Source organism: Vitis riparia, chromosome 6 (genome assembly GCF_004353265.1).
Source record: "Vitis riparia cultivar Riparia Gloire de Montpellier isolate 1030 chromosome 6, EGFV_Vit.rip_1.0, whole genome shotgun sequence".
In the NCBI taxonomy this organism is placed as follows: domain Eukaryota; kingdom Viridiplantae; phylum Streptophyta; class Magnoliopsida; order Vitales; family Vitaceae; genus Vitis; species Vitis riparia.
This window is the reverse complement of record NC_048436.1, coordinates 2,682,290-2,701,849: the sequence shown is the minus strand read 5'-3', so window position 1 is coordinate 2,701,849 and position 19,560 is coordinate 2,682,290. Positions and strand designations below refer to the sequence as shown.

Sequence of the window (19,560 nt, the reverse complement as noted above, 5' to 3'; positions counted from 1 at the left end):
AAAAGAAACGAAGAAGATAGGATAGACTAACAAAACATATATTAAAAAAAAAACAAAAACAAAAAAAACAAAAACAAAAAAACAAAAGCAGAAACAAAACAAAGGCAAAGACAGATTGGGGATTGGGGATGAAGCACACAAGTGGAGGGAGTTTGACCATGCCACACGCCGGCCACCAACAAAAGTGTCAAGGTTGGCAGCCAAGCCACTTGGGCCATCGACTGCAATAAATTGACCCTAGAAAACATTGACTTGACTGGAGATCTCTCAAAGACTCCGGAAAAGGCTTTAACTTCCATTACCCATTTCTCAGAACCGTCTCATTTTTCTTTTTGGGCCTCTAAAGCTTTGATTGAATTACAAGGCAGTAATGCTAATGCATGTTGTAACTTGTAAGTAGTAGGTGAGAAAATTTTGAAGGGAAAATTTTCTTCCCAACCACCTTTTGGGTTCCTTGTTGCTCATACCCATTCCCACCTACAATTTTTCAAATATTATATAACTACTGTGACACGTTTTACACATTCAAATACTCTACGTCTGCCCGCTCCAAATAAGACTTGGAATACACGTGCAGCCCCCTCTACTTTTTCTCCATTTATCAGCTTCTTAAATTGACTCCATCATCACTATCTTCCTCCATGACGTGGCCTGCTGTGATATTTTTCTGATTTTAACATGTATCTTTGAAAAAAAATATATGTGACGTGTGATTGTTGAATTATAATCCTAACTTCAAAATGATTTTTAAATTTGTGGCGGGCCTTAACCTACCATTTTTGTATATATAGACAAGTCAGATAATGTGCCACGTGTGTGATATAACTATGGGAGTTAATTAATGTCTATTTTAAGAATTATTTGAAGTGAATGAGTTGAAATTGTTTTCATTCTGAGTTTACCGGATAAATTGATAAGTCAGGCATTCCCGACCCACCAAGTGAAATCAGTGGTTTCTTGGTCACGATCAGTTAAAGCTAAAGTTTTATTAAAGAGTGTTTCCACGAGATAGAGCCTCCTCATGGAATACAAGGTTTTCATGGGGGGATGATACCCGTTGGTACCGGATTTAAAGGGATTAGTGCATCGTTCAAGGCAACATAACAACATCCCTTTGGAAATGGTTTATCAATCCCAGGGGGTTCAGATCCATAACAGGCATATAGAAATTATTGTACGTCGAATAACATCAAAGGAATATAGTATTAAATAAATGTATTTATCCATCTTTCTACATATAATATATGCATGATAATCCTCTTTATTATTCTTTTTCTCCCATTTTTATCTTCTAATTTCCATTTTATTACTAAAATTTAAATAGTACTCAAATTTGAATTAAAATTTAATAAACGATGATTTGAATCGATAAGGGCGAGTTCAATCTTATGAGATTTTTTTGGAATTTTCTTCTTCAATGGCATATTATTAATTAAAAATAATTTTAATTAAATGTTTTTAAAGTGCGTTTGACATTTGACAGTGATTATAAAAAGTATTTTTAGTATTTTTAATATTTGAATTATGAAAAATTTTAAATATTATAAAAATTAGAAATACTTCTTAAAATCACTGTCAAACACATAGTATTTCATCGGATTTCTCAACTCCTTTATGCGGTAAACATAATTCTAAGTAATCAAGTTTAGTGGGCGCACTTCAAAAATAGCAAAAAGGAAAAACGTGAAGAAATCTGATTCAGTTAGCTTTCTTGTCTGGATTCAGTTATAGTTGGTTCAAAAAGGGCTATAAAATCACAAAGCAACAACAGCTAGATTCATGAGAGTTGAGGTTGTGGCCGCCACCAATAATGAGAGGATGCCATGTGGCGTACGCATACCCCTATTTTCATGCCCATAATTAAGTGAAGGGAGATTATGGGTGGTCTACTTATTATAATAACACTACTGAAATCCCAATTTCCAATTGTTCCATGAATATCTAAGAAATCCCTCCGAGAATCTCTGGCATGTGCAACATATCTACTATTCATGATTTTGTGGTCTTGTATTAAGAGGAGATTAAAGACGTGTGGCTGAGCATGGGGATGGGGTGGGTTGGGAACCCTGCAATCCAAATAATATGGCAGAGTTCATTTAACCTTTTAATGTTAGCCATTAACTACAAAACCTTTATGGGAATTAGATAAGCGTGGAGGGCATCTACACCATAGGAAATGGGAGGGATTCCGGGAGATGAGTCCACATGGGAACCCAAACGAGCCAAACCAAAAGGAATGCAAAATGAGGAGAGCGAGGGTGGTATGAATTAGTGTTAGTGAGGCTCCATTTGCATAAGATAGTATTAATTAGGAAATGGGTTTGTGATGGTGTTGAGAGAGGGTGTGGTTGGTGTCGATATCATTTGGGTTATAAAGTCATATGTTTGATTGTTAAGTAAGGAGGCAGCAAGTAGCAAGCATGTGTAGCATGAGCCTGTTAGCTATCACCTTATTTTGAAATTTAATATAAATTTTATAAATTTTTTAGGAGATGCAAAAAAAAAAAAAAAAAAAAAAAAACATTCATGTTTTGATTCAGACAATTCAAATATGGTTAGTTGAGAGAGAGAGAGAGAGTGGCAGATTGAGTAGAAGCAGTGGTGGTAAGACACAAGGTTGGCACACCTACCGCAGGGCCGCTGGCATATCTGACTCTTTGGAGGGAGGGAGAGGATGCCAGAATGGAGGTGGTCAACAATTAAGGGGACATTGGTTGATGGGAATTGACTTTTCCTCGTTATATGTTTATATCAAATTGTGATTATTAGAATGGAGAAAGGAGGAGGAGGAAGGAGATGGTGGAGGTGCCGCACCTCCCTTTACCCAACCAACAAATGGTGTTGCTATGATGGAACCTTGCTCATGAACATGTTATTAAGGTGGCTTTTTTTTTTTTTTTTTTGTCTTCAATCTAAACGCACTTCAATTTAATTTAATTGAAGTCTAAATAATATTTAATGGCATTAAGAATTAAATTATTTGTTTCTCTACCAGCTTGTTTTAAGGCTAAAATCATTTTTAAAATTATTTATTTTTAAAGACAATTTTGTCTTAATGATGAAAATTTAAACACCTTGTTTCTTAACATCTCAAACCTTCACAAGTAGATGGTAATCATCCTGCCAAGCATCATGTATGTCATCTCATATTCTACGGCTAATAAGAGAGGAAGGAAACGCTCTCTTGGGTTTTGACTTGAAGTATATTGAGGTCATGTCTTCAATGTTATTTTGTTTTGTTGGGTGGTTTTCGACAAACGAAATTAAAACAAATAAATGTATCTGAAAGTCAAACTCGCATGATGAATCTGCTGCGATAAGTGGAATAAAGAATCGCAACTTGGAAGTTGAATAGTGTAAATAATATATGTTTATGAGGAAGAGTGGTTGGTTGATTTGTCATATATCCCTTCCCAGGTGATTTTCAGATATCAAGTTCATAAACCCACCCAAAAGAGAAGGTTTAAATTTTCAAACAGTTTGTTTTCCAGGAAAGGCAACAATTTTTCAGGCTTACCAAAGGGTGGTGGTAAATAGATGAAGAACATGCAACAGAGCAGGACTAGGCAGGATTCCGGCCCAGACAACTTCTGTGAAGAACTGTCAATATGATGAATGGATTATGAAACTTTTTCTAAGAACAAAAAAAAAGGCTATAAAAATCAACGTAATTGGAAAAAAAGAATGCAAGTAAAAAAAAAATCCAGCTGGACATTTTTAATAACTCAAAACTAGATACACTGTTTATAATTTAAAATTACAACACAAAGCAGATCCCCTCCCGGATCCCCCAATGTACACAAATAACTCATCCCCTGTAAAATCTAGTCCCAAAACGTCCCATCCTGTGTAAGAAGAAACACAAGTTTTTCAAACTCCTATTTTACCACTTGAGCCCCTGGGACTTAATACATATATATATATATATATATATTGGATCACAACAAAAAAGACAATCTCCCCACCCAGGAGAAAGCTGTCCCATGGTCCTCACAATGTCATGATGCCCATCATACCTACTAAAATCCCTGTCTATCAAAGCCCAACCCATTTCACCCATCTGAACACTCGCCCAACTCTGAAGGGCAACTCGTAATCTTTAGCAACAGCTGGCTCCCTCCTTGCAGCCTCTGGTTCAGACCAGACATAAACCCCACGTTCTTGCCGACTGCCAGGCACTGTGTTATCTAGGATCACAGCTACCAGGAATGCAATTACCATGTGAAATGACAATAATGTGTTCATAACATAGTTTACCTGCAAAGCAAACAGAATAAAGTAAATTTTGAATTTTCATTAGCAAAACTTATCTTGCCTGCACAGAAAAAAAATACAAGTCTCCTGTAGCGGTTGGACCATGGGATCCGCTAGAGTGGCACTTTGGTAAAAATGGAGAGGGCCAAAATTAAATTGTTTGTAGCTCAAAGATATGAAGTGCCAAACGAAAACCATCTATTGTTAAACCATTTTTTCCCAGGCAGCTCCACAAATCTAGCCATCTACTAGCCATATGTATATATATATATATATATATATATATATAAGGTAATAATTATCAAATAAAATCCCCAAAAGTCTATCTAGAAATAATGCAGCAAAAGAAAACGACCTAAGCTGACTAAAAAAAATTCTTTATAAGAACTTTTAGTTTGGTCACATCATTTTTGGTTCTCATTTGATAAATAGCATGAAATTAAGCAACCAAGACAAGTTATTGATTATTGAAGGGTCAAGGAGATGTTTACCCCTCCATAGTTGCTGCGAAAAGGTCCATGAGAAGCCACAATGTATGGTTGAAAGTAACTTGGAACAGACAAATTGGAATTTGGAGAGATGCCATATTGCTGAAAGTAGGCTGGGATTGAAAGGGAGAAAAACAAAGACAGGCCAACTATGATAATATTCCTGGAGCTTCCTGCCTCACTGTAACGTAAATTTGACAACCCCAATGCTGCAAGCATTGCCCACATGAAGCACAGGAGAGCAGCAACCATGACTTCAGGAATTGAAGCAATAAACCCTCCAACTTTACCTGTGAACATGATTGAAATGAGATTAGGCCTTGAAGGGCAATAAATTAAAGGATAGCAGAGAAGTAGAGACCTCCATACCTTTATGAAGTCAATGAAAGGCATACTAAGATGGTATGCATCAAAGTGTCCAATTTCATGTCATCATGCTAAAAATCCTATAGAATATATGTTGATTCTTTTCTATTTTTGTTGTTTCCCAATTTACCTAGCACCTATACTGGTGTTAGATGTCCACCCCACCTGAGTGAAACAATACTTGATTGCATATTTTTGGCATCAATCTAAGACTGGATGTTGGTAGGTACTGTAGGTTATATCAACAATAACATCTAACCAACTGAAAGTGGAATGTATTTGTCATACACTCATTTCTCATCAAATATATTCAGTTAAAAATGGAAAATAATAGTCAAAATGACACTACTTTGCCATGAACTTGAAGAAAGAAGAGAGAGTGAATGAGAGAGAGAGAGAGAGATAGACAAGGTACACCTCTTCAACAAGGCAATCCTTGGCAAATGAGGTGGCACAGCTGGGGAGTAACTGCACCTTGGGCCTAGGTGTGCCAAAGGTGTGCCTTTAACAACTGCCTTATTAATCATAAATGGCTGATTAGCTGTTGAGTGTCTGACAAGTTTGTTTATATTTTCGCAACTTTCATATAAAACCTTACATTATGTTATTTGAATGTGGGTGTTGTTGGAGCCAAAATGAAGGAAGAATGACTTAGCATGGCCATTATAGTTCAGATTGAGACCTTCTTGGCAAACCAGAGGCTATTATACCATATAATTTGCTTGAAATCTTCTCAGTGAACCTTACATCAATTTTTTAAGAGCAATTAAAATGTGTATTTCCAGAAAAGGAAACTCCTTATCATCATATGTTGACTATTTATTCCTACTAAGGATTCCTCACAAAAGGACAATTATCCTACACATTTTTTCTGCAATTTTTTCAATTAAAAAGAAAAGAAAACAAAGTAATACTGAAGGTTCATTTCACTGGCAATAAAATGCAGTCCCAAGAACTGCAGCCTTGTGGGATTGGCAATTTCAAGAATTTTAAGATGTGTCCGATATGGGCTCTATCCAGGTTGCAAAACAATTCTTTCTTGGAAGGTTCTTCAAGAACTTCAAAAAAATACATCATTCATGGAAATTACTAGGTCTATGCATACAAAATCATAATTCATATGCCCAGGTGAACAGAAAGAAAATAAAACCTGCCCTTCATGAACAAAAAAAAAGCCAAAATATTTCTATATTTAATATCTTATATGCTCATCAATAGAATATGAAAATAGGTGCTTTATAAACACTTACCTACAAGGGATAGCGCTATCAAAATGCATGCACCAAACTCAACTGCTCTGCGGCTTCCCATTTTAGTCACAGCAATAGTGTGCACATTTTCAGTTAGAGTCGTGGACCCAGTTCCTGTACCCCAGAGACCAGCCAAGACACTAGAAATACCTTCAAGACCAATGCCACGACTAAGAACACCTGGGGTTGGAGGCCTGGATGCCACCAGTAACGATGATGCATGATAGGAGCCCACCTAAGGTAAAAAAAGAAAGAAAGAAAATTAGAAAAAGAAACAATCAGGAAGGGAATATTTTTCCTTTTTTCCTTGACTATCTATTTGATAAGAACAAATGGGAATTGATTAATTGTACAAGATTGCTTAATAAGTCGATCACAAAGCTTCATACAGCAAAAAATGCAACTAAAAAAGATTAAAAAGAAAATGATAGTTCTATTAAATCTGAAGAAAAAAGTCAACATTTCTTACACCTACTGCATGAAATATTAACATCAAACTCATTCAATTCACTTGTTTGAAGAAATGGAGTCTTTACGCAGCACATTTGTTGATAGATCTCCCAGCAGAAAAAGAATCAATATGCAAATACCAAAGAATGCCATACAGTTACTAATTTTTTAACACTTATGTCTGTCAATTGCCCATCCAAAAAAAAAAACAATTGTGTCTATAAAAAAAAAAATTAAGAATAATGTCCTTTTATAGGGAAAATAAAAAATAAAAACAAAGCATTTGGCACATTCATATGGCAAACGAGTCCCTGATAAGCAAACTGCTAGGGTCAATGTCCTAATGCAATTAGTAGGCAATGGTTTCCAGAACATGGGTGAGAGTGGACAAGTTGATCTAGTATGACTCACAATTTAGAAAAGTGGAGATGAGACGACGAAGTTGGTAGATACAATACCACAAAGAGAGTCAGCATAGCATCTGTCCAAGAAACTAAGCAGATGGGCTTGTGCATCCTGGGGGGGCTGGGGGGTGGGGAGGTGATGATGGGAGAAGATTGAACGCGTGAAAAGAAACATTAATACACACATTGATGCACAGAACAAAATTTAAAAAACAAGAAGAATGAAGGGTGTAGAGAAAGCAACTGGTCATGCCATGGTGCACGTAAGTCACTTAAACTTCAAAGGTAAAAAATTAACAATCAGTTATATAAGTCAAACCCATTTAAATCTGATGCAATGGTGGGCTAATTTAAAATTTCCAGCATGACGGTAGGAACAATTACCAATAAACATTTATAGGAAGTAAGTTATAAACATTGAAAAGATACGAGCAACAAGTGAGTTCATTTTCGGCCCAGTAGGACAAGATGGAAACATTAGAGAATTCTAAAAAGGATTGATTGAATTAGTCCAAAGAATCAGTGTTAATTTGAAAAGGTTAATTGAAGGGGTTTAAACTGCCACATAAGTAAAGGTAGTAAAATATGCAAGCAAGCATATAGGAGATATGAGTTTTGAGGAAAGGAATGGGACAAAAGATGCCATTTTAAAATCTGAAAATGTGTATGGTCTTATAATACCAAAAATTCAAAAAACATACAAACAGCTAGTGACCTTCAAAAGTGAAACAACCAGAAGAGACATCAAATATGCAAGGATTTTAAAGTAATTAAAAGAAGGATGCCACATAAGAAGAGATATAAGAAAAAAAGAACAGAATATAACCCAAGCAAAACTGGAAGGAGAAACTTAACATCATTCACAGAGAATTGGTTTCAGAAGAGAAGAAGAATACTAATATGGGAATATGGGAAACCAAGGTTACAATACTAGAAGTGAAAAGGTTGCTAGTGCTAAAAATCAGTGAAAGAGATCCAATGAGAATCAAAAGGAAATTGTTTGTCTTCTGAAGCAAGCTGCTTTTACTGTGAATGTTTAAGTGACTGTTACTTGAAGTGTGTACATCTATTTGGGTCGCTGTTTCCAAGAAATTTGCTCGAAACTTCCACATGGACATCATTTGCAAAGAAGAGCTTTATTCATCAAAGAGAGCAAACGAACACCTAGCCCACTTTTCTCCTTTGCCCTACAAATAGATGACCACTTCACTAAGTGAGGCTTGTTCTCTAAGGCTCCTCCTCCCCAAAGAAAGTCCTTTGAATTTTCTCTAATCTCATTCTGATTGGTCTTGGGATGGTGAACAAAAACATGAAGTAAATTGGTAAGCTAGAAAGAGTACTACAGATTAGCATAATCTGTCCCCCTTTTAGAAATATACCATCTCTTCCATAAAGAGAATCTTTTGCGAAACCACTCCTCAACACCGTCCCAAACCGCTTCTGACTTGTAAGAGGCCCCCAAAGGAAGTCCTAAGGGAATTTCATCATGAATTTCATGCCACTTCTAGGGGAACTTCAGGAAAAGATATTATTTGTGATTTTTTTAACTAATCTAGATAGCTAGAAACTTATTAGAATTTAGAGATCATTAGGGGTAATTAAGAATTTTATAAATATTATAAATGACAAATTTTCTAATAAAAAAAAGTTTTTGTTTCAAATTGATTTAATCCAGGTTTGAGTTTGTATACAGGTCAATATAGATAGGATCTCTCACTGAGATGTTGTGTTGGATGAATGCTAGAATAATTAATAGGCTAGGAATTGTATCTATTTACACTAGCATTTTTAACAAGGACTAGAAAGTCTTTTGAGTGTAAGAGCATTTGATACTAGAGTCTCTCAGATTCTTCATACAAGAGAACATTTCTCTTGAGTGACTTTTCTTCGTTCTTCTAAACTTCCATATTTTTCCCTCCTCCAGTCTTCTTCAATCTTTTTTTTTTTTTTCCCTTCTGTTTCTTACCTGTAAATTGATTAAAAGCACAATAACTGTCAAGTAATAAGATCACTTCTACTTCAGATAACCAGACAAATCCTTCAGTTCCTTTTACATGTGTATATCTGTGTCAGAGAAATCCTCAGCTCTTATTCCATCACTACAGACATGATATAGTGCTCTTACACTCCATAGAAATTTAGAAACCCTATCACCTTTCAAATATCTAATAATTTGTTACTCATTTCAGTAAATCAAATAAGATATGAACATTCAAGAGATTAAATATAATAAATGGAAGCAAACTTACTGAGTCCACTGATGAGATTACAGAAACCACACACATGACAATGGCCATTTTCCAGTGGAAGACAGGTGTACCCCATTGTAATGGATAAGGAAACCTAAACCACGGAGAAGATTTTAAAGCATGGGAAGTGTCAACTCGACAGTGCTTCATCCTGGAAACATGCTTTCTGCAGTGCTCGGATATCATATTAGAGGCTGGTACATTTACATCACAACCTTTGTAGTTATAAACTCCTGCCTCAGTCAGAAGGAAAGCAGTGGCCCATGTGATTGCCAGACCCAAGGGAACCTGGCACCAAAATATAGGCAAATTACACTCAAAGGTACAGTTGGCATAACAAGATATATGCTCAAAAATCAACAACAATGACAATGATAAAATGTGGATTTGTAAACAATAAACATACCGCATAAATTAGAAATACACGATGACCCATAACTGATATCTTGCGAAGGTACTGCAGGCAATATGGAGATGGATGTATTAGAAACTTTGGCACACGTTACAATCATACAGAAATATGAAATATTGCAGCTTTTCAGCAGTGATAACAAATAAACTATGATGACATAACAGAAGAAAGAAAAACAAAAAATTGAAAACTGAATCTGAGGAACCTTGAGCTTACAAGAGAAAAAATTATAACCAATAAGATCTGCACTGCACCAATCTCAAGACAAGTACCAACTTGTGGGAAACCATAACTATAAAAGGAAAGTCCAACAGCAGCGATAGTTGGGGACACAACCACAGGATTAATCAACCTGAAAAGGATGCAAATGAACAGAAGATGAGATGATGGGTATATGTACCATAAGCATATCACTTGGTGCAATAAAATGAAAGAGAATCAACTTAAGAGCATGGACGGCTAAGAAATTCTAAATTGACTCTGAGAACAATAATTTTTATATTTACTCCTGTGTAGCATCATTTGTCTGCTGCATGCACAACTATGACAATCAATGAAGGCTTCCAAAACAGAAATGGAGCACCCAAATCTTCGAAAGGCAGATGTTACTCGCAGGGAGTGGGGGAGAATCAAACCAAGACCAAAAATAAACAAGGATACAAATTTAAACTATACATCGTCACCAAAAGCATTCCAAGCATGGTTCAAAGTATCAGCCGATACCGATACATACCAGCAGTGTCATATTCATCTTGGTCAGGGTCTCGACAAGTCTGATACCTGAGTTGGTATCATTTGGTTTAACAATAACACAGTTTCAATTCAATTATGAATCACTTGCCAATCTCACAATACAACTCAAAATTACAACACAAAAACATTGATTCATTTTCAAAATAATTATTTTCACCAACAACCTTTTATCATTTTTATTTTTTATTTTGAAGATATTCCATTATAAAATATTAGCACTTTGTGTTAAAAATGAATATGGAATATGGTGGTGTTTAAATTTTCATAGTTCGTAACATTATTCATAAACTAATGCTAAGAAGCTTTTATAATTATTTAGATCATGTTAAATCATAAATGTGATGTTAACTTTTTAAGTTCATCTACTTATATTATTTTTTTGATAGGATCATCTACTTATATTATTTTATCTAAAATTTTCATTAGTCCTTTAGAGTTTTTTAACTAATATATTATGCGTATCACCTGATACCAATCCTAGATACCGAGATTGATGCACCTCATGACTTACTAAGTTTTGAACCACGATTCCAAGGAATAATAAAATTCATATAATTTTTTTATATGGTTGAATTATTCAAATGAAGAGTAAGAATATTTCAACATTTTAATGGGAAAGACCAGCAAACAATTTACAACAATATATATATATATATATATATATATATATATGTATGTACATGTATGTATGTATTTTTAAAAGTCAACTTTTCAGTAATAAAGCACTAAAACAAGTTAATTTCCCATCCAATCTACTTAAGCTTTCTAGTATTCTTTAAACCTTCACTTGGACAATGGAATCACAAGCATTTGATGATAACATGATAAATGATCAACCATGGACATCACTGAAGATGTAGAAATCCATACCTTAAGAGTACTGACATCAGTCCACTATATCCCAATATTGTTTGAAAAGCTGAAGCTATGATTACTGCTCCCTGTAGCTCCTTCATAATATGCTTGAAATTCTGAAATTCAAATGATGTATTGTAAATCTCATTAAATATTAAAACACAATGATATACAACTTCACCAAAAATTAAAGCTATCATTTGCCTATTAATACATTAGATAATTATATCGGGGATAGAATTTTTTATTTTTTCATTTTTTTGAGAGGGGGGGGGGGGGGGGGGGGGGGGGAAGAGGAATTAGGAAAAGCAAAAATAATAAACTTTGGTGGGAGTGTCCATCACATTCAATTCCTTGCCAAAAAGAAGAAACCTCAATTCCAACCAAAAGAGGGAAAAAACAAAGAAAAACAAAAAAGGCAATCGTAACAAAGTACAAAATTAACAGCTTTTTTTATATAATTTACCATAAAAATTATTAGAAAGTTGTCATGTAAAAAGCATTCTTCCCAAACTTGCTTGACTGTGTTACAATTTCATACTTATCCAATGGTACAAGTCCATTTAAACCATACTCCTAATGGATGAGGAACCAATCCAACATCAAAAAGAAAGGTGAGATTCCAACAAGTATCCTCCTCTGGCCTACCATTTTTTTGTCCTGTTTGATTCTTCTATCTTCATGCAATTACATTTTAAACTAACCCAGCATTTTTTATACCTGAAAGACCTTCTAAGTTTCTGTTTTGTTCATAAGTCCAACAAAATCTTCTGTTAAACTTCAGCAAGTTATTTGTTTTAAACCTTAATCCTTTCAAACCATTTAACAGCCAAAAACCTGAAAATTAGTTATAGTCCAATTATTGTCTGCCATTGCATAATGCTTTAGGTAAAATGGTTGCTTTTTTTATTAACATGCATTGGATATTCAGGAAATAGTGTTACACTCAAGCAACAAAAAATGCAAAGAAGCAACAGACACATGTAGAAGACTCGGCCAATTTAAGGATGGTTTTTTTTAAGGATGGCGTTGAGATGTGCCCCCAAAAAAATATCAAACACTTTATTTTATGGAAGGAGGTTCATTTGGAGGGATGAAGCAGTGAGTAAAAAGGGACAATTAAAATCTTCATCATGAGTTGACATCAGACTTAACCATCATCCTCATCCTTCCTCACAATAACAAAGATAGTAAGAAACATTTAACTTCCCCTCCCATTGAAATCATGTGCAACTGAGACCACTATCACATTCAATTGCTGAGGCACATACCTAAATTTCTTGATAGAGTAGCAAAAATGCAATATCAAAGAGCACATAAATTTTGATAACATATTCCAAAGGCTCAACCAAGTATCTACAAATTATATCAAGCATGTATCTTTCAAATTCCAATATTTTGAGCCGAGGAGGCATATAGGGTTACAAAAAATTTAAAACAGTGGGGCCCACATGCAAAACCATTTCCCACCATGGCACCACACAATAAGAGTCCATTTCCGGTTGCAAACAGCTACTCTACCAAACTTATGTTGTTCAAGTACCACATGGAACTATTGAAATTTGAAAGAATAAGAGATCCATTTTCTGACAAACCACCATATTGAAACATTTAGTGCCGATAATCTTCAGCTGCTCTTGACTACAGCAAAATCAGCAAGTGAAATATCTAAGATGACCGACAACCAAAGAAAAGCCAAAGTTGAGAGTAAGCAAATTTCCTTTTTTTTCCTAATAGGCAGAGAAAGGTATGTATAGTATAATAAAAAAAAAGTACACAGGAGTACACAAGGCACCTAAACAAAAGAAGGCCCTGAAAGCAAAACCACAAAAAACCACCCCCACTCTCAAGGAGAGCCCACCCAATCTACAAAATCAAAGGCATCAAGCCTCTTCTTATGCACATGCTAATCCAAGCTAAAAGACTGCAAAAGGAATGAAAGTTTGAACTTTTGGTCAATTTTTTCCTCGTTTTCCAATGCTCTTCAATTTCGTTCCTGCCAAATTGTCAAAAAATGCAGAGAGAAGCAGCTCTCCACATCTACCTTCTTTCCCTTCCTATAAAGGAGTCATGCCAACTTAACAAAATTTCTTTAACCGAAGAGGAGATCCCCCAAACTACACCGAATAAGGAGAACAACATATTGCATAGAATCCTTATCTTGATATAGTGAATTAGAACATGATTAATAGAGTCTCCCTCAAGTTCACATAGAAAACATCTATTTTCCAGTTGCTATCCTCTTTTCTGGGGCTGATATGAAGTCAAAAAATTTCCCTAACTAGCTTTTCAAGCAAAAAAGCTCACTTTGGGTGGGATCCATGTATTCCAAATGATGTCCATCGGAAAGGGGATTGACCTCACTAGTTCCAAAACCGAATAGAAAAATGTAACTAGAAAACACACCTTTCTTAGAATCCTTCCAGATCACCCTGTCATTCTCTTGCCTCCTAATCGACTTCACCAGCAATCAAGAGAAAAAAGTCTCGACAATGTCCAGCTCCCAATTGTTAAGTGCCTAGAGAAGCACTGATCCTCCCATAAATCTGTCACCCAAAGCTCCTTAGACAAAGCCATCGCATACAAGGAGGGGAAGCAAAAGGCTCTCGCTACACTATCTGTTCTTACAAACCTTGACTCTCCCACCATTACCTACTTGAAAGGAGACACTATTAAATAAAAGATCTCATCCCTTCCTTATAGCTTTCCATACTCCAACATTATAACCATCTCTCACTTGACAAGAGTGTCAACTTCTCATACTTCCTCTCTATAACCTACTTCCAAAATAAGTTCCCTTCAGAAACATATCTCCAACTCCACTAAACAATGAGAGTCTAATTTGGAAGAGAGAGACTTACTAATGTTGAATCCCTCCTTCCTCCTATCCAAGAAAACAGCCAACCATCTTACTAAATGAGGCTTTTCTCCAAAGTCTCCCCCATCCAAAAAAAGTCCCTTTGAATCTTCTCTAATATCAGTCAAATCTTTCTAGGAATTACAAACAAGGACATGCAATAGATTGGAAGGCTACACAGCATACTTCTAATCAACCTAAGCCTTCCCCCTTTAGAAATAGCTTTTCTTTTCCACGTCCACGAAACCTCTCCTCCACTACATCTCATACCTAACTGATCTAAAAGGGGCACCTAATGGCAAAGCTAAGTAAGTCAATGGAATCTCCCCCACCTTACCAACTCCATCACGAAATCTTATACATATACAATCCTACTTAATTGGGATCAATTCACTTTTCTCAAGGTTATCATTTTAAGCCCTAAAATTGCTTCAAACTACATGAGCAGCCAACTTAAGTGAACCTTAGATCTTGAGAATCATCACAAAAAAACAAAATATCATCTACAAACAAAAGATGAGACACCTCCACCCCCTCCCCCTCGCCCTAAAGCCCAACAAGTAGCAGCTCCCCTCCCTAGCCGCCACCAAAAGGCGACTCAACACCTCCATAGCCAGAACAAATAAATAGAAAGAGGGGCCCCTGATCTCAACCCCCTCGAGCTCTAAATAAACCCCATTGACAAGCACTAAAAACTTTACTATAGAATCCAACCAATCCATTTTTTACTGAGTCCCATTTTGTCAAGAATTAACAGCAAGAAAACCCAATTTAAATGGTTGTAAGCCTTTTCAGTCTGGCCTTCAACTCATTCAATTTAGAGGCCAAAATGAAATTAAAGAATCCTCTAAAATCAAGCTCTCAAGGTGGCATCAAGCTGATCTAGGCTACAGCCTAAATATGTCGGCTCAATCCATCCATATTTTGGGATGATAGCTTATATTGGGTTGATAGTTTTTTGGATTCAGGTGGCATGTCAGAAGCATCATCCGTTAAGGCTGTGTGAAGTGCTCTTTGCTTCTCTTAAGGTTTTTTTTTTTTTTACCAAGGTGTCAACAGAGAACAATAATATTGCTCTTAACATATAATTTGTTCATTCTTACGTATTTTCTATTCCAACATTCAATATTTAAATTACATAACGTGATTTTAGCCGTCTCTCTCAAAAGGAAATGTATCAATAATACATTAGAAAAATTTTCAGCATGAGCCTCAGCTGATTTGGATCGTTCATGTTCCATATTTGGGAGATTCCAACAATCTAATCAGAGTATCCAACACACATACTTTGAGGAAAAAGGAGATAAATTTCAGTTTGCCAATATCACAGAAAAAGTAGAGATCAGAAAAAGTGGAGGGTGCATGGAATTTTTTAAATCTTTTTTTTTCTTTTTTTCTTTTCATTTCTTTCCTCCTTTTTTTTTTTCTTTTTTTGACAGATAGGAGAGGGAATTTGCTTCTTCATCTTCTTCTTCAAATTTCAAAGCAAAGAGTTGCATCTTATAAGAATGGGACAAATAAATTTGTAGACTAGCCGCAATTTAGCATAGGGCGATTATGTATAAGGATAAAGTTAGGGGATTCCTCATCTCCACAAGGTAGCTTAAACAAATCCCAGAAACTGGAGGAAGGAGAGCTTGGGTTCCTAGTTAAATTTGATGACAGTTTCAGGTATGATTTCTAAAACAATGGCTCCACCCCAGATTTTGTAGCATCCATGACCCACCTAATAAAACATATTTGAAATATAAGATCAACCAAAAAAAAGAAGAACCCACAAAAATAGCCAGAATGTGATTCTTTTTTCATAGCATTGGTGATAGAACCCAAAATGGAACACCATAAAGGTCCAGCACTGGCACATTTTATTAAAATGAAATGGCCAAAAACACTAAGCACAAAACAAAATTGACAGGCATTGAAATCAAATATGTCAAGACTTTCTATGCATCCCAAGCTTCAGTTTAAATCTGAACTAGGTAATATTTTTTTGCATTTTCCTTTCTTCTTTTTCGTTTTTTTTTGGTTCCAAATGAAGACATATGAGGTTTGCTTCCAAAATACTATATAACTATTAGTAAAACAAACAATCAAATATTACATTTGTTATTGGTGTCGAGCCTAATAAGTAAATGAACTTCTAAATAAATGCCTGACTAGCTCTCCTAAAGAAGTCTGATCCATTGAATGTTTTTCTTTTTGCTTTTCAAATGTTTATACATGTGGAAAATTATAAGATTAGAGTTCCAATCTATATATTGGATCTTTCTTTCCCAACTAAGTTTTCTTATTGGCCCTTGTCCTATAAGTATTTTATTTTATTGCTCATGAGATATGAAAAAAAGTGCTTAACCAGTATATTAAATTAAAATACCAACAAGAGGATATATAGTTTTCTTATTGCCCCTTGTCCCATAAATATTTGATTTTATTGCTCATGAGATATGAAAAAAAGTACTTAACCAGTATATTTTTTTATGGATAAGTACCTAACCAGTCTATTAAATTAAAATACCAATAAGAGAACATTTTCTTTATTAATGCATTGTGTAAAGGTCAATTGCTACAAAGAATCAAGAAGGATTGGTACCTATGCTCTAACGGGAGAAGTGACAAATGAAGAGTCTAGGAAGCGATGAGGATTCCCTAAGTGCAATTGTACTTTAAGCATTAAACCATGACCTAGAGGACTAATGAATCCCAGAAGGAGAGAGAACCAAAAGGGAGAGAATAATTCATATATAATCATGTTATAGAGCCACACAATATGAGAGAGAGAGAGAGAGAGGGGAGGGAGAGGGAGAGGGAGAGGGAGAGGGAAAGAGGGAATATATTTTTCTCTTTCTGATCATTCTTGACAATTACCAATAGCACTGGTAGAATCCATTTTTTATCTTTAGAAGAACAGAACTAGTAAGACTCCAAATTAGGCGATCGATCAGCATGATTAAACAAATGGCCACATTTAACTCATAGTTTTTCAGAATTCCTTCCAGACAATAAGAGGCAAACAAGAAACTGCTGTCCATGATATTAAAGGCCAATAGCAGGCAGCATGCCTCTAGATATCATTGAAGTACACTAAATTGTATATGATACAACTAGACAAATATATGAATTTGTATTATCAAATGGTATATCTCATATCAGTCCACCAGATAGAAACAAATGCTACAAGTCCATATTGCATGATATAACAATACTACATTTTTGGCATATAACTCAAGGAATGGATAGGATCACATAGTAACCAACCAGCAAAAGGACAAGACACTATCTCATGAATGTAGCCACAAATATATATATATATATATATATCACTAGAAACATACATTTCCATTCAATCCTTGGAACTCAGGAGAGTTGATTATCGCAAGAGCTGGAGCCAAATAAACAAAAGAAGGACCCTGTATCAAGGGCAACCTCGTGCCAAATGATGTATGCAAGAGAGTTGTCACTCCTGACACAAAGAGCACAGTGGAGACCACCATCGCAGTATCCTCCTACACCCACTATCTTCAATTAGATCAAGCAAATCTACAATTTACAGCATTCAATCTAAACAAATATAAAGTACAATCAGTCAGAAGAAATATATTAGAAATACTTACATGATCACCACCCATTGCCGGAACTATGACTAGTGGAATTAGAATCAAGGAACCCAATATCGAAACATAATGCTGGAACCCATATAAACCAATTGGAACTGAAACATTTTGTCTAAGTATCAGTAAACCATTTCAAATTATAGACAAATTAATGCTAAATTAGAGTTCTGCTTACTCTAAAAACATCAAGTAATCAAGCATAACTACATGGAACTCACCAAAACCAGGTGTATCCCTAAGTTCATACTTCATATGCGAGTGCCGAGCCACAAACCCATCATCGTCAACTGTTTGTGGCAGTACATCGACCGCTTCTTCACTTCGAGCCGGTCTTCGAGGATGCGGCTCGGCCGGTGCCGCCGGAGCCTGCCCGTTTGGACCCGGTGCCGAACTCTTAGGCACCGGAGCGCCATCTGAGTTCCGCCTCTTTTTCACCGTCTGAGTCTTCTCTGACGGCACCGGAACCTTCTCTCCCTCCGGCACGCCATTAGCTACTGGAGCCACTGGAACCGCCGGAGCAGCCGGAGCCGCAGGAGCCGCAGGAGGCGGCCTAACCCGGCCCAATTCAAGATCCACATTGGAATCAGGCTCTTTAGGCTTGGGTGGGACGACAATCTGACCGGAGTCACTTGCATTGGTCTCGCCGGAGAACTTGGGACGGAAGCCAGTCTTCTTGGCCCAGGAGGGCGGCGGCATTGCGGTGGAGTCTGGCGCCGGCGGCCATGGACCAGGACGTGGCCGCTTGGTGGGGTCGGAGTTCGCCATTTGGGTTCCCACTATAGATGCATCGCTAGCGAAGAAACGAAGAAATGCTTGTAGATCTGATCTCTGACTAGGGTTTCTAAATTTCTGAACGAACCACAATCGATGGAGTGCTGAGTCCTGGAAGCGGAAACCTAGGACTAGAGAGAGAAAGAGAGAAAGAGAGAGAGAAAGTTTGTAGAGTGACTGCAAGTATACTAGCGGTGATGTCTGGCGAGTGATGAGTGCAAAGTGAGAGACAGAGCGTGGAGACTTGAAGACTGGAGAGGCGAAACCGCGTTTATTTCTCTTGCTTGGTAATCGGATGATGTAATGGAAGATTGAAAATGGTTGGGCTTTGATTCAACTTTCTGGGCCCCCATTATTTCTATTTTAATTACCCCGTTTTCCCCTTTTTTTTATTTTTTTAAATTAAACTAAATACCATATTTATTTTCTTCTAGGTTTATAATTTTTGCCTTGATACAAATAAATAAATATATTTTACCTTTTTCCACACACTCTTTGAATTTTGAGCAACAACTGCAACCCAAATCAATAAACTATTCCAACCATCAAAATCATGTCCCATGACCTCACTCCATTCCCTTTCTTCCCCTTATAACAACCAAACATCGTTCCTTCTCTCTAATGTTTTCAAAAGCACTTTTCATAGTATCATATCTGTTTTGAAAACAAGTTCTCACAAAAACAGTTTCCAATCACAAGTTTAGAGTAGTAATTGGCAGAGGGACGATGGCACACATCCACCACTAACAGGCAAGAGGCACATGCAGGGAGGCATACAAATTTGAAACCTTGCATACGCAACCTCCGGTGATGTGACGGAGCAGAATATTCTTTAGACTT

The 19,560-nt window shown here is 36.2% G+C and overlaps 1 protein-coding gene across 2 annotated transcripts; it reads right to left on the bottom strand.

The window, feature by feature from the left end:
- Positions 1-3,691: 3,691 nt before the first annotated feature.
- Positions 3,692-19,007, bottom strand: LOC117916175 (nucleobase-ascorbate transporter 12). Of its 2 annotated transcripts, XM_034832071.1 has the most exons (10): positions 18,168-19,007; positions 17,950-18,047; positions 17,671-17,841; positions 11,497-11,597; positions 10,090-10,225; positions 9,868-9,918; positions 9,462-9,749; positions 6,359-6,593; positions 4,746-5,032; positions 3,692-4,257 (listed from the first exon to the last, which is right to left on the bottom strand). In XM_034832071.1, exons 1-10 carry the CDS (start codon positions 18,712-18,714, stop codon positions 4,036-4,038), a joined length of 2,136 nt encoding a protein of 711 aa, XP_034687962.1. In that variant the 5' UTR covers positions 18,715-19,007; the 3' UTR covers positions 3,692-4,035. The 2 variants fall into 2 exon arrangements, with proteins under 2 accessions (XP_034687962.1, XP_034687963.1); XM_034832072.1 differs by lacking the exon at positions 17,671-17,841.
- Positions 19,008-19,560: the final 553 nt, after the last annotated feature.

What these genes read in the sequence shown, in the direction of transcription:
- LOC117916175 (XM_034832071.1), bottom strand. Translation starts at nt 18,714, where the DNA reads ATGGCGAACTCCGACCCCACCAAGCGGCCACGTCCTGGTCCATGGCCG. An exon ending in TAGGGATACACCTGGTTTTG is followed by an intron (nt 18,048 to 18,167) that starts GTGAGTTCCATG and finishes AAAATGTTTCAG; the next exon opens with TTCCAATTGGTTTATATGGG. An exon ending in TTCGCAGCAACTATGGAGGG is followed by an intron (nt 4,258 to 4,745) that starts GTAAACATCTCC and finishes TTTGCTTTGCAG; the next exon opens with GTAAACTATGTTATGAACAC.